At 45.0% G+C, this 13,918-nt stretch overlaps 1 protein-coding gene across 1 annotated transcript in view; it reads right to left on the bottom strand.

The window, feature by feature from the left end:
• LOC135198582 (leucine-rich repeat and WD repeat-containing protein 1-like) overlaps positions 1-13,918 on the bottom strand; it is a 178,260-nt gene that overhangs the window by 20,297 nt on the left and 144,045 nt on the right. The window contains exon 5 of the mRNA XM_064226299.1: positions 3,342-3,558. Coding sequence (XP_064082369.1) covers positions 3,342-3,558 — 217 coding nt within the window. The remainder of the gene's footprint in view (positions 1-3,341; positions 3,559-13,918) is intronic.

The raw sequence follows: 13,918 nt of genomic DNA, 5'->3' as shown, positions 1-13,918 counted from the left end.
TCCATGCAAGACAGTACTGAATGTAAATCCTCCGAGATAGAGAGTCTTGATCCCTCGTCTTCTTAGCCAAGACTCCTAGGTCCAGTCGAGGAAGTTAAACACTTCCAGAACCCGGAACATTCCCTTCAGAAGGTGGTCGAGTTCGCTCATCCCCACGTCGTCTTAGCAGAATTAAGTGCCGAACGACGCGCGGAATCCACCAACGAAGAGAAGTCCGAGTCTGCAGAAGCTGGAAAGAGTCAAACCCAAAGGCTCCCCGACTCGTACCAGAATCCCATCTTTCCGGTAAGCTTGGAAGGTGGAAGGAAAAACGGTCTTCCCCTTCTCCTCCTTAGAGACCAACCAATCGTCGAAGCTCTTGGAACGCTTTCTTCATTGACACCGTAGGTTTCATCTTTCACCACCGACGACGTCTTCGTAGTTTTAGCTGTTGAAAATAAGGAAGGGGGCGGGAGGACGGAGGAGCAACCGCCGAAAGAGACTCTCCAAATTCTTGTAAGAGGAGTTCAGTCAATCTCTTGTAACAGGAACCTGAAGAATCCTTTGGAAGATCTTCCTCGGAAGCACCATGTCCTCCTTCCGAAGAAGGACGTTTGGAAGATCGGCTGTCTATAGGAGAGCTTTTCCTAGGAGAGCGCCTACCAGGAGAACGCCTACTGGGAGAGCGCCTGCTGGGAGAGCGCCTGCTGGGAGAGCGCCTACTGGGAGAGCACCTACTGGGAGAGCGCCTACTAAGAGAGCGCCTGCTAGAGGAGGCGCGTCTGTCAAAATCCTTGTCAGAGACAACTGAAGGGCTCCTAGTATGAGGAGCGCGCCTATCAGGAACCTTACACTGCTAGGCTCTAGGCGCCTGTCAAGTTCTAAGCGCTTGTCAGGCCCTTGGTGCTTGTCCGATCCAAAGCGCTTGTCAAGTTCTAACGCTTGTCAGGCCCTTGGTGCTTGTCCGATCCAAAGCGCTTGTCAGGCTCTTGGCGCCTGTCACAAGGCGAAAAGTCTTCCGAAGAAGAGCGTCTGTCAGATGCAAATCGTTTGCGAGGTACTGAGCGCCTGTCTGATCGAGTGCGCTCGCAAGGAGGAGATAGTCTAGTCTGTCTCTTGCTAGGCTCTTTGCGCCTACTATCTTCTCTGAGTCTGACAGATGGCGAACGAATCTCAGGCAAAGAAACAAAATCCGGAGAAAAGCGCCTACTAGTCTCCATGCGCCTGTGCAGAGGAGAGCGGCTTCCAGGCGAAGAGGGCCTACTGCGATCCTGGACAGAACGAGAATCCTGGTACTTGTCAAACTCTTGACGCTTGCAAGAAGAGGAGAGTCTTCGGAGAGCGATGTCTATCCTCCCTAAAACTAGGAGAGCGGTGTTCCGGAGAAGAACGCCTGTCAAGATCCTTACGTCTGCTGGCGTGAGAGGAGCGCCTGCTCGGAGAGCGACTGAGTCTCTCTTTAATGAAAGAGGCTCTGCTGCGAGGCTCTTGCACTCTTCCTGCATTAGGCGAAAAATCCGCAGAATCCTTCTTCGACTTCTTCACCGGTAGAGAAGTGTCCTTCCGACGGTGAGAACTCCCCGCTAAAGAGTTGGCTCAAGCAGAAATCTGCGCCTGTAGGCCGGCCAAGATGCGCGCTGGCGATCTCTCAAACTCTTCGGCAGGAGTAGAAGCCCGAGCGCGGAAAGGAGAAGAGGATCCTTGAGATCTCCTGGCTCTCTTACGCTCGATCTCTGGTTCTTCTGAGAAGGATTCGGGGCTGGAAGGAAGGGCGCAAGGTTCCTTTCAAGCTCTCGAGAGGGCGAGACGACTCCGAAGCGCTCCATCTACGCTTAGGAGAAGGAGACGAAGAAGACGAGAAGCACTGTCTTAACACTTCCTTCTTGGCTCTATCCAAGGATGCCTGGGAACGAGCAACAGGATCTGCCGAGGGGACGCCTGACCGGTGGGGGTTCTCCCTAACCTTCCTGCAGCTTTCGACTTTCCTCCTCCACTGGGTCTAGGAGTCTGGAAGAGGTCTAGGCCTAGAAGCGTTAGTGAGCCGGTCAGACGCACCCTCCACTGCACTAGGGGCACTGCACTTATCACTTGCACTGTCACTCTTACCTTTATAAAAGCGTACTTTGCTCTCATTACTCCTTACTGCGTTCTCCGAACACGAATCTTCGGGTTCAAAGCTGGGAGCAGGGGCTGAAATAGGAGAAGGAACTACGTCTACTATCGGGTTCTCAACATCAAGTTCGCTAACATGAGACCTACTTGAACTCCTGGAAGAAGCCTTATGCGCTCTATCCTTCTCTAACTTCCTTAAGTAGGAAGAAAGAGACTTCCATCCGTCCTCATCCAACCTTTCACACTCTTGACAAGGGTTAACGAAAGAACATTCATTCCCTCTACAGTTCATACACACACTGTGAGGGTCTACAGACGCTTTAGGAAGCCTCACCTTACATTCACTCTTCGAACATACTCTAAACATAGAAGATTTCTTAAGTTCAGAATCAGCCATTATGAGAAAAAAGCAAAGAACAATCCAAAAAACGATCCAAAATAGCGTATGCCAAGCCAACGAACAAAGGGTACATCACCAAATTAGTCAATCCAAGAATCGTTGGTAACGAGAATAAATCCACTATCGAGAGGACTTAACAACAGGTGCTGTTAAGCCGGCGACAGAGAAAAATCTGGCTGGAAAGGGGGATTGGTTCTTACACCTGCCACCCAGCGGCGGGTAAGGTAGATCACCTGACCTACCTGTAGCGTGTGCCGCGAGTTTTGAATTTTCTGTCGTGACGTCAAGAGTCGTAAGCTATGTATATATCTGGCAGGGAAGTTCATGTACAAAACTGAAAACTAATGACAAAGCACTCAGTATAAGCAGATGCTTTGGGAGTTTGGCTTTCTGATAAATCACAGAGTATGTTTAATAGCAAAGAACTTATTTTATAATCTTCATATGAATATTTCTTAGATGTTTTGCATTCAAGTCAAAAGGTTTATCTAATAGTGTAAAACATCTAAAATGGAAGCAGAGCAAAATTTATCAGAATAATGTACAGTAGCTAAGACGCTAAGTACAGAAGTCCATTAAGTTGAGGTCCATCAAGCTGAGGTGCTATGTACTTGTAAACAGAAAGATAAATGCACACTCAGTCTTATATGGCTGCTTAAGACCTGGGGATATACCCACATATATACAATAGTACCAGCTGACTAATGGATATGTCTAAGACATTTCATGACCATGATATGAGCTATTATCACTATTGGGTTTGTTTATGCATTACTCTAGCTATAAGATAAGAGCTACTATTTAAAAACTACTGATAAGTCAACAGAAAATATTTTTACTCAATAATAACCTCTCATTGGCCTCAATCTTTTCCATATCAATTTTCCAGGCATATAAGCCTCCATCACAGCCACCGATCAGTAGGTCATGAGTGCTTGAAAATGTCAGGTTATACACATCTCTTGCCACTTGAGGGATGGTCAATATATGCACAGGGGTGGTTTCATATTTTGGGGGATTTGGTACACCAATGTCCCAAAGCTGAATCTGTCCATCTTCATGACCACCTGAAATAAAATTGTTCCTTAGAGGAAAATCGAGACACAAGTACATGAAAAAGACAAACTTTTGAATGACTATACATTCAATACACACAACCTACTTATTCTACATTTAACAACAATCAATACAAGGCATGTTTTCCTCATTCCTTTCAAGCATGACTCACCATTATGAAACTTTTTAAATTTTTATGCCATAAATGTGTCTTGGTAAAATAGAAAGTTAGCATTTATGGCACACAAACACTAAAAATCACAATTTTAAAAAGTAAATTGAATTTTTCCTAACTATGTATACAAACCTGAGGTCCTTTACAATAAGAATTGCAGTGGAACCTCCATATACGAAAGTCCCTACATACGAAAAATTCAGGTTACGAAAGCAAAGACGAAGAATTTTTTGCTTCTGTGTATGAAAAGAATTCAGGTTGCGAAAGGGTAAAGTCAGAGATTCGCCCAGGCCGCCGAGAACAATTTTAAAACTAGGGCGCCGCCAACTTGGTAGACTCGCCACCATCCTCCCGCTCTCCCATTGGTTCCTTATGCTAGTTACCGTCGTAAGATCCTGCTCTCCTATTGGTCAGCATCTGTCCCATCATGCCTCTATGTAAAGGCGTTCCTTGACCATTTTTTGCAGCAGCGTTATCGTAAACACTGGAATTCGTTCGTTCACATATACTTCGTTTGCTAACGTAAATTCGTGTTAGTGATTTCGCTTTTGTTGTACTGTAATTTACTTTATCGTGTTGTGTGTGAACTTAATTACTTATATTATTAGCCATGGGTCCCAAGAATGTTGCTGAAGTTCACGGAAAAAAGAGGATGCTTTCTATGGAGAACGAAGATGGAGATAATCAAGTGTTAATGTTTTCTGCCATTTGTTAATGTGTTTCGTAAAGTTTAGTGTTCATGTTTTCTGCCATTTGTCCTCCTCCTCTGTCGTCGCTTTTGGACATCACCTCACTCGAAAGGTAAGGTTCCACATTTTACTACATACGTATGTACTTGTACATGTACATACAGTATTTCTTGTACCCTGTAAACTAATACACTTTATTTACAGGTACAGTCATGGTTATGTTAGGTATTGAATGGTCCAAATTGTTGTATTTCATTGTTTATTGGTCAATTTAGCTTTATTATAAGATTTACTGTGGTGTAATTTTATAGGGCTTGAAATGAATTAGGCAATTTACACGTAAAACGTAATTCTACATATGAAAAAATCAGGTTACGAAGGTCGCTTCGGAACGGATTAATTTCATATCCTGAGGCACTACTGTACTTAAAACAAAGCCTGCAAACAGCTGCTGAACTTTCAAACAAGGTGGTTCGGTAGTTAACTACTGGTCCGGTACTCAGAGGCCCCTTCCAACCGGACTTAAGCATTCCAATATGCTTTAGGCCCAAGTACAGATTGCAGAGTAGCATGAGGTGGGCATTAGTGTAAAGGACCTCAGGTTTGTATAGTTAGGGAAAATACAATTTACTTTTAAAAATTGTGATTTGTTCCTGCACACTATACAAACCCTCTGTCCTTTACAATAGGAAGACTCATTGATTGGTGGGAGGAATCTGAATGAGTCTATGAACCGCTTGGAATTTACCACTCCTGAGATTTTCTTCCTGGTCATAAAAGCGAGGAAGGAAATTAAGCCTCTGACAATTTAATTGGAATGACTGTGTGAACTGCATGATCAAAAGTCAGACTTCTGGACTATTTCATATATAATGTGATGCACTATGTAGATCAAAGTTGGATTATGGATGCCAGATTTATTCATCAGCATGCAAAAGTCAACTCCACAAACTTGATGTAATCCAAAATATGTTTTTACGTATTTGCTCTGGGGCTTTCCCAACACGTCCAGTTGAGAGTCTTTATGCCGACACGCACCAATGAAGTAATGAAGTAATAAAGGTAGTTTTTAGACCACGATGAAGTTCATAATAACGACTAAAAAATTTATACAGATGGCTCGAAGTCAAGCGAGGGAGTAGGGTTAGCTGTAGTAACTGATAATTTTTGTGATGTTGCAAAGCTGCCTCCTGCTGCTTCAGTATATACAGCTGAACTATCTACCATTGTAAAAGCCCTAGATATAGCATATCACTCAAATAAGAAGTCTTTAGTCATGTACTCAGATTGTAAAAGTGCTCTGGAAAGCCAACAATTATAATTCTTCCCATCCTTTAATACAAGAAAGCTCAGGCGTGGCTGCTTCACATTTCGTGTAGGCATAAAAATGACATTTTTATAATAATATAAAGTTTCACTTATACTTACCCGGTGGTTACATAACGAAGCCCGCCCTCCTCCCCTCATATGGACAGGTAGGCATGAAACTTCTGACTTATTGCTGGAATGGTTCCTGGTACCCGGTAGAGGGCGGGAGTAGAGGGATCACCTGTCAAACCATTAGCGCTACCGCGAATTTCAAATTCTGCTGTGACGTCAGGAGACAACAGCTAGATGTAACCACCGGGTAAGTATAAGTGAAACTTTATATTATTATAAAAATGTCATTTTCACTTATATAACTTACCCGGTGGTTACATCTAGCTGATTGACAAATTTAGGTGGTGGGACAATGGCAGCTAAAATAACAACTGTTGGAATTATCCGAAGATATAGGTTCCTTACCTTTAAAGACCGCTGACTCAGTGGTTAGTGCCTCTATAGTCTGCTGGCCTTTATTGTACCGACAGGATATATGGATCCGTGTGCCGGACACAATAATAAGTACTTGCCATTGAGGACGTGACCGTAACAGACAAGACTATAATGCCCCTGCTCAGGGCGCAGTACAAATCAACAAAAAACACAATGAAAAATGAGGGATCACCACACCCGGTTAAGAAATACACCAAGACATTAAAAGACTGAAAGATACTCAAAAACTCCCTGTATCTTTAGACAACCTTAAAAATAAAAAACCATAATCAAGGAGAAAAGTTAGTGAGGATGGGATACATCCTTCTCTCCCTCACCCAATACCGTGTCAGTCACAATGAATGGCCCCAATGTACTGCAATTTTCATATGTGGTTTACAAATCTGTCAGATAATGAGATGCGAAGACAGAATTGCTTCTCCAATATGTAGATTTAATAATGTCTTTCAAAGACAGATTACGTCTAAACGCCATAGACGTAGACACTGCTCTAATTTCATGAGCTTTGACTCTAAACACTTCGATATCTGAGTCCTGACATTGTCCGTGTGCCTCAGAAATCAAATTCCTTAAAAAGAAGGAGAGCGCATTTTTAGAAAGAGGACGAGAAGGATCTTTCACTGAACACCACAGGTTATCACTCTTACCTCTTATACCTTTGGTCCTTTGCACATAATGTCTAAGTGCTCTCACTGGACAGAGAAGACATTCAGGCTCATTAGGCCCCACTAACTCCGAAATGTTCTTTATAGAGAAAGAACGAGGCCAAGGACGTGAGGGATTTTCATTCTTAGCCAAAAAACCCAGCATTGATGAGCAAATGGCATTGCCCTTTGCAAATCCAACTCTCTTATCAATAGCATGTAGCTCACTGATTCTTCTAGCTGATGCTAAAGCACAAAGAAAAAGTCTTTCTAGTCAGATCTCTAAAAGAACTAGAGGGAGATCGGTTCGAATCTATCGGACATCAGCCATTTGAGAACTACATCCAGGTTCCAAGCTACTGTTCTTGACTCCTTTGTCTTGGTTGTATCAAAGGAACGAATCAGGTCTGAGAGGTCTTGATTATTAGAAATGTCTAATTCTCGATGTCTGAACACAGAAGACAACATAGCTCTATAACCCCTAATCGTCTGGGTAGAAAGCTTCTTATTCTCTGAATTGGACCCACTTAGCTTGGTACACTCGATCAGAGGATTCTCTTCTGGGTCTAGCAATAGCACTTGAAGCTCTCTTTGAAAATCCTCTCTTTCTGAGGAGATGCTCGACAGTCTGAAGGCGACTAGTCGAAGAGCGGACAAGTTGTGATGGAACCTCAGAAAGTGGGGCTGTCAGAGTAGATCCTTCCTTAACGGTAACTCTCTTGGAAAGTCCGTCAACAGCTGTAGTAGGTCCGGAAACCATTCCCTGGCTGGCCAAAAGGGGGCTATCAGAGTCATCCTGACGTTCTGATGACCTCTAAACTTTGTCAGAACTAGTCTTAGCATTTTGAAAGGAGGAAAGGCATAAAGATCCAGATTTGACCAGTCCAGAAGTATGGCATCCACTGTAAATGCCTCCTCGTCTGGAACTGGGGAGCAATACAGTGGTAGACGAGCCGTCTTGTTCGTGGCAAAGAGATCCAAATGAGGACATCCCCAAATCCCCCAAAGCTTCTTGCATATTTGAGGATGTAGAGTCCACTCTGTGGAGAGGACTTGTCCTCTCCTGCTGAGAATGTCTGCCTTTACATTCTTCGAGCCTTGAATAAATCTTGTGCTCAAGACAACCTTGTTCTCTTTCGCCCAAATGAGTAGGTTTCTCGCTGCCTCGCACAGAGAGAACGAGTGTGTCCCTCCTGTTTTTTTATGTAAGAGAGAGCCGTGGTGTTGTCTGCTTGAACCAGCACTACTTTCCCTCTTACCTCTGTCTGGAAGTGCATTAGAGCCAAATGAACTGCCTTTTAACTCTTTCAGATTTATGTGCCAGCTTCTCTGATGAATCTGCCAAAGTCCCGACACTTCCTTTTTCCCCAGAGTAGCTCCCCACCCTTTGTCCGATGCGTCTGACATGAGCGTAAGGTTGGGGCTCAACTGGCTTAGAGACAAGCCTTCCTCTAGCCTTCCTTCTGACTTCCACCAAAGGAGGTCCTGCTTGATCCCTTCCGAGATGGGGAACACGAAGGAGTCTGGGAACTTCTTCCTTTGCCACTTCTGTTTCAAGTAAAATTGAAGTGGTCTCATGTTGAGCCTGCCCAGACTTACAAATTGTTCTATCGAGGCCAAGGTTCCTAACAGGCTCATCCACTGATTCGCCGAGCAAGTTTGTCTGACGAGAAATTCGTCTATCTTGTTCAGACAAGAGTCGATCCTTTGACGAGACGGAAAAGCCTGAAAAAGAACTGAATTCAGTCTCACTCCTAACCTAAATAAACTATCTCCTGAGAGGGAGTGAGACACGACTTGTCCTTGTTGACTAACAAACCTAGGCTGTCCGTCAGTCTTAAAGTCTTTTGTAGGTCCTCTGGAACTTGCCCTGAGAAGCCAATCGTCCAGATACATGGAAATTCGTATCCCGTCCAGATGAAGCCACTTTGCTACTGACGACAGAACTCTGGTGAACACTTGTGGAGCTGTCGACAGGCCGAAACAGAGGGCCCTGAACTAATAAATGCGACCCTGGAACACAAATCTCAGGAATCTTCTCGATTCCGAATGAATCAGAATATGAAAATAGGTGTCCTGAAGGTCTATGGAAACCATCCAGTCTCCTGGATGAAGCGCTGCTAATACCGACTGGGTCGTTTCCATAGAAAACTTTGTCTTCAGGACAAAGACGTTCAGGGCACTCACGTCCAACACCGGTCTCCAACCCCCCGTGGCCTTCTTTACCAGGAAAAGGCAATTGTAAAATCCTGGTTCCTGAGGAGAGTCCACTAACTCTATGGCCCTCTTTGCCAGTAAGGCGAGAACTTCTTGATGGAGGGCGGCAAAAGTTTTGGAGTTCTCCGAGTAAGCTGATAAATCCACAGGAAATTCTGTGAGAGGGGGGTGCTTGGTGAACGGAATGGTGTATCCTTCCTTCAGGACCTGGACCGTCCAAGGATCCGCTCCGAGATGAAACCAGGTCTGCCAGAAAAGGTGTAATCTGGCTCCTACTGCTGTGTGGAGGACTACGGGCCTACTTCTTGATAGAAGGGGGAGTGGTTTTAGACGAGGCTCTACCTCTCCCACGAAACCTGGAGAAAGATCGAACGGGAGCCCTCCCTTGAAATGGTTTAGGGGCTTCCGTGGAGGGAGCACTCCGAGAAGCAGAAAGAACCGGAGCTATCTTCCTGGGCTTCTTCACTGACTGTGATAAAAGATCCTGGGTCGCTTTCTGTGTTAAAGATTGAGCGATCTCGCTCACAATCTCTTGCGGAAAAAGGTGCTTCTTGTCCAAAGGAGAGACGAGCAAGGCAGACTTCTGGTTCGATGAGACCCCTTTCGACAAGAAGGAGCACCAAATCTGTCTCTTCTTCAACACTCCAGAGGCGAAAATGGCAGCGAGCTCTGAAGCCCCATCACATATGCCTTTATCGATACAATCCAGTACAGAGGCAAAATCCTTCAACTGCTCCTCTGAAAGTCCAAATGACTTGACTTTCCTGGCCAGAGAAGCAATGGCCTAATCCAGGAAGCTAACAACTTCAAACACACGGAAAACACTCTTGCAAAGATGATCCAGCTCATTTGCCGAAAAGAAAATCTTAGCGGTATTAAGGGCTGATCTACGAGAAGAATCCACGAGACTAGAAAAGTCTCCCTGAGCGGAGGCAGTCACACCCAGGGAAAAAACTTCTCCGGTGTCATACCAGACACGGCTCCTTGACGAAAGTCTCGAAGGGGGAAGACAGAAAACATTTTTCCCCTGTTCCCTCTTCTCCAAAAGCCAAGCGTTCACTTTCTTGATAGCCTTCTTAGCCGAAATCGAGAGGACGTGACGCGTGAACGAGGACGAGGCCTCAGGCTTACTGTCCTTTTTCCACTGCGAACTAGGAGAAACTGGAATGGAAGGCGCAAAAGAATCTCTAAAGTTGTCAACAAAGAATCATAAAAGAAGCTTATACCCCGACAAATGCTTGTCTTTTTCTGTAAGTACTTCTTCTTCTTCCAGATCCGAAGCTTCCTTCGAAGAAACTGAAGAACATTCCATCTGAAGAGGAATCCTGTTCGGCGAAGTCACACCATAATGTGCCCGAGGCGGGTGCGAGAAAGCAGGAGAAGACGTCTGAGCCTGTACTGAGACTAATCCGAGCAGCTGAGCTGGCGGCTGCGCTGGCAGCTGAGCTGGCGCTCGAGCGAGAGCCTGACGTGGCGCCAGAGACGGAGTCAGGAAAGGAGTCTGACCAGGAGTCACATGGAGTCTGAGCCTGAAGAGGAGCCTGCGAAGAGGACTGCACAGTAGTCTGCGGAAGATGTAAGGCGGTCGGGAGCGCATTTGGGGACGAAAGAGACTTGCCAAAAAGCTCCAAAATACTGCCTAAGTTGGCATTCATCTGTTCAAACACCGAAGGTTGAGGATCCACCGACGTAGAAGGAGCGGGAGGAGTAGAAGGATGAGCCAGAAACACGTCTGGAGCCGCAGGAGTTATCGCTTGAGGAGGCTCTGGGAAAGGCTCCGAAGGAGTGTGCGTGTTCGGCTTCTCCAATTCTATGAGAGAAGGGCGATAAATTGAAACAGCTGGAGAAAAAGCTTCAGGCTCCTCCCAAAAACTACAGAAAGGTTCGGCAGCCGCCACCTTCTTGGGAACCGCAGCAGGCGAAACATCGCAAGACCTTTTCAGTGGTCTAGAAGTCTTATGACGCCAACCTCTATGAGAGGAAACATCTGAGCTTGAGTCGCTTAACGAAAAACACTTCCTCGCAACACCTTTCCAATGGTGAGCGACAGCATCCTGGGATACGGCTACAGGATTGCTTGAGGGGGCCACTGCTTGGGAGCAGATCCCGCTCGCCTCCCTTTGGTTTTCGGCATGCCTCCTCCCAGGATCTGGGGAGTTTGACAAAGGCCTAGACCTAGGAGAACGAACGGGCCGAACAGCCACCTCCTCCACTACACTTGCACTAAGTAACTTATCACACTTAAGTACCACTTCTTGCAATGTCTCACCCATTTTCTGCATAGTGGTGAGGTAAGAGACAAATTTAGATTCCATATCGGCTCGTAATACTGACACGGGATCTGGATCGGGAGATACAGAGTCGAGGGCAGGAGAAACAACTACGGGGTTAATAGGATCAGGATTAACAGAATTCTGAGGAATATCCTGGCTACTCACTGACTTAGAAGAAGATGTCTGTGAAGCCTTTCTGATTCTAACTTTTTCATATACTTTTCCAGTGCCTTCCACTCCTGAGATGTTAGAGACTTACATTCCTTACACGTATTCTCAAAAGAACATTCATGTCCCCTACAGCTAACACAAGCAGAATGAGGATCAAGTGAAGCTTTAAGAAGTCTAGTCTTACACCCACTACTACACACCCTATACTGAATAGAGCCGGTGTCAGACATCGTGAAAAAATCAAATTAATTCCTAAAAAGGACAACAATCTCAAAACCAAAATAACTATAGCGCTAGCAAAAAGATCAGAAAAATGATATTGTCATGATACAATAAAGTTTCATACATACTTACCTGGCAGATATATACTTAGCTATAGACTCCGTCGTTCCCGACAGAAATTCAAGTTTCGCGGCACCCGCTACAGGTAGGTCAGGTGATCTACCGCCCCGCCCTGGGTGGCAGGACTAGGAACCATTCCCGTTTTCTATCAGATTTTCTCTCTTCCACCTGTCTCCTGCGGGGAGGCTGGGTGGGCCATTTATCGTATATATCTGCCAGGTAAGTATGTATGAAAATGATATTGTTATGATACAATAAAGTTTGTTCATACTTACCTGGCAGATATATATATATAGCTGTATTTTCTGAAATCTGACAGAATTTTAAAAACTTCCGACACACGCAGTGGTCGGCCAGGTGGTTAGTACCCATTCCCGCCGCTGGGAGGCGGGTATCAGGAACCATTCCCATTTTCTATTCATAATTTTTATTTCCACTGTCCCCTGAGGGGAGGTGGGTGGGTACTTGATTATATATATCTGCCAGGTAAGTATGAACAAACTTTATTGTATCATAACAATATCATTTTGTTCATGAAACTTACCTGTCAGATATATATATAGCTGAATCCCACCGTTGGAGGTGGGAAGGGACAGAATAGAAGGATTTTGGGAAACAAATGCATGCAGATGATTTACATCTTGGTTCCACCTGTTAGCATAGCTGGCTTCGTGGTTACTGCCACGTAAGTCTGCTTGTGCTACTAGAGTTGCCAGCGAGGTAGAGACCTATATAGCTGGTGCACTCCAGATGATCTGTCAACAGGGGCGAGACCACGACGTGACTAGACCATATTGGACCATACCATGAGGGCTAAAAAGTAAAATAAATATATATATATATATATATATATATATATATATATATATATATATATATATATATATATATATATATATATATATATATATATATATATCACCAACTGACCAACCTAGCCAAAGTTAAGGTGTTTTAACTAAGGCTTAAGAGTTAAGAAGTCGCCGTTGTCGGCGACTCAACAACTAAATTAAGAGCTCTTCCTAACCATTTTCTACAGGATAGGATGAGTGGTACTTCTTGCCCTCGAGATTGTGTCTGCAGACACGTATGGCCCTAGCGAGCAGCAGATCTCATATGCCATCTTCACATCTCGCAAGGAGTGTGAAGTGAACACAGAGTTGCTTCGCTAAAACATGGTACTCAGGATGTTGCTGAGTGCCATGCTCTGTTGAAATGCTTCCGAGGCCGCGCCCTCACCTCGTGAGCATTCAGATAAAAAATTTCAAATCTTTGTGCAAACACAATGAAGGAGCATTTTTGAAAGAACTCCTTAACACTAAAGCTAGGGTGTTCTTCAAAATGGACAAGTCTGGTCTTTTTCGGAACACTGCAGATTGCCCGAATGACTTCGACTTTCTTGAGTCTTATGTAGATAAAACTTGAGACACCCGACAGGGCACAGGACTCTCTCTGGCTCCTGCCCACTAACTTGTGCCATCCTTGCTTCCAAGCTCCTGGCCCGAGGACAAAACGGGTTTCCATTCTTAGGCCACAACGGAAGGCTTAGAGAGCACACCGCCTTGTGTTCTTTAAAGCCAAAACTTGTGACGATGGCTTAAAATCTCACTAACCCTCTTCGTCGTATCTAGGGTGGTTAGAAGAAGGCCTTCCTGATCACATGCAAGAAGTTAACAGGTAGGAGAGGTTCGAATGCTTTGACATCAAGAACTTCAGACTACGTCTAAGTTCCATATTGAAAGCTTCGATCTGGACATGCAGTCAGTACGTCTGTACTAAAGTCAGGTGACCGACCAGTTGACCAGTCAGACGAATCAAGGACAGCAAGGCTGAACCCTGAAGACCATAAGGCACTATTCTTCGCTGAAGGATGAGTGCCTGGACTGCCTGGGCGATTCAATCTAAGCAAACCTTGGGGGTGTATCAACGCAACCCAACGTCGTCAGCGAATCAACTCCTGACTCGAGCTTCTGGTGCCAGGAGAAAGGAGCGAGGAGCAAAAAGGCGATTCAGTCCCGAAGGAAGAATGCCTGACAGTCCAACCT

Source organism: Macrobrachium nipponense, chromosome 22 (assembly GCF_015104395.2).
Source record: "Macrobrachium nipponense isolate FS-2020 chromosome 22, ASM1510439v2, whole genome shotgun sequence".
Classification (NCBI taxonomy): domain Eukaryota; kingdom Metazoa; phylum Arthropoda; class Malacostraca; order Decapoda; family Palaemonidae; genus Macrobrachium; species Macrobrachium nipponense.
This window is presented reverse-complemented; position numbering and strand designations above follow the sequence as displayed.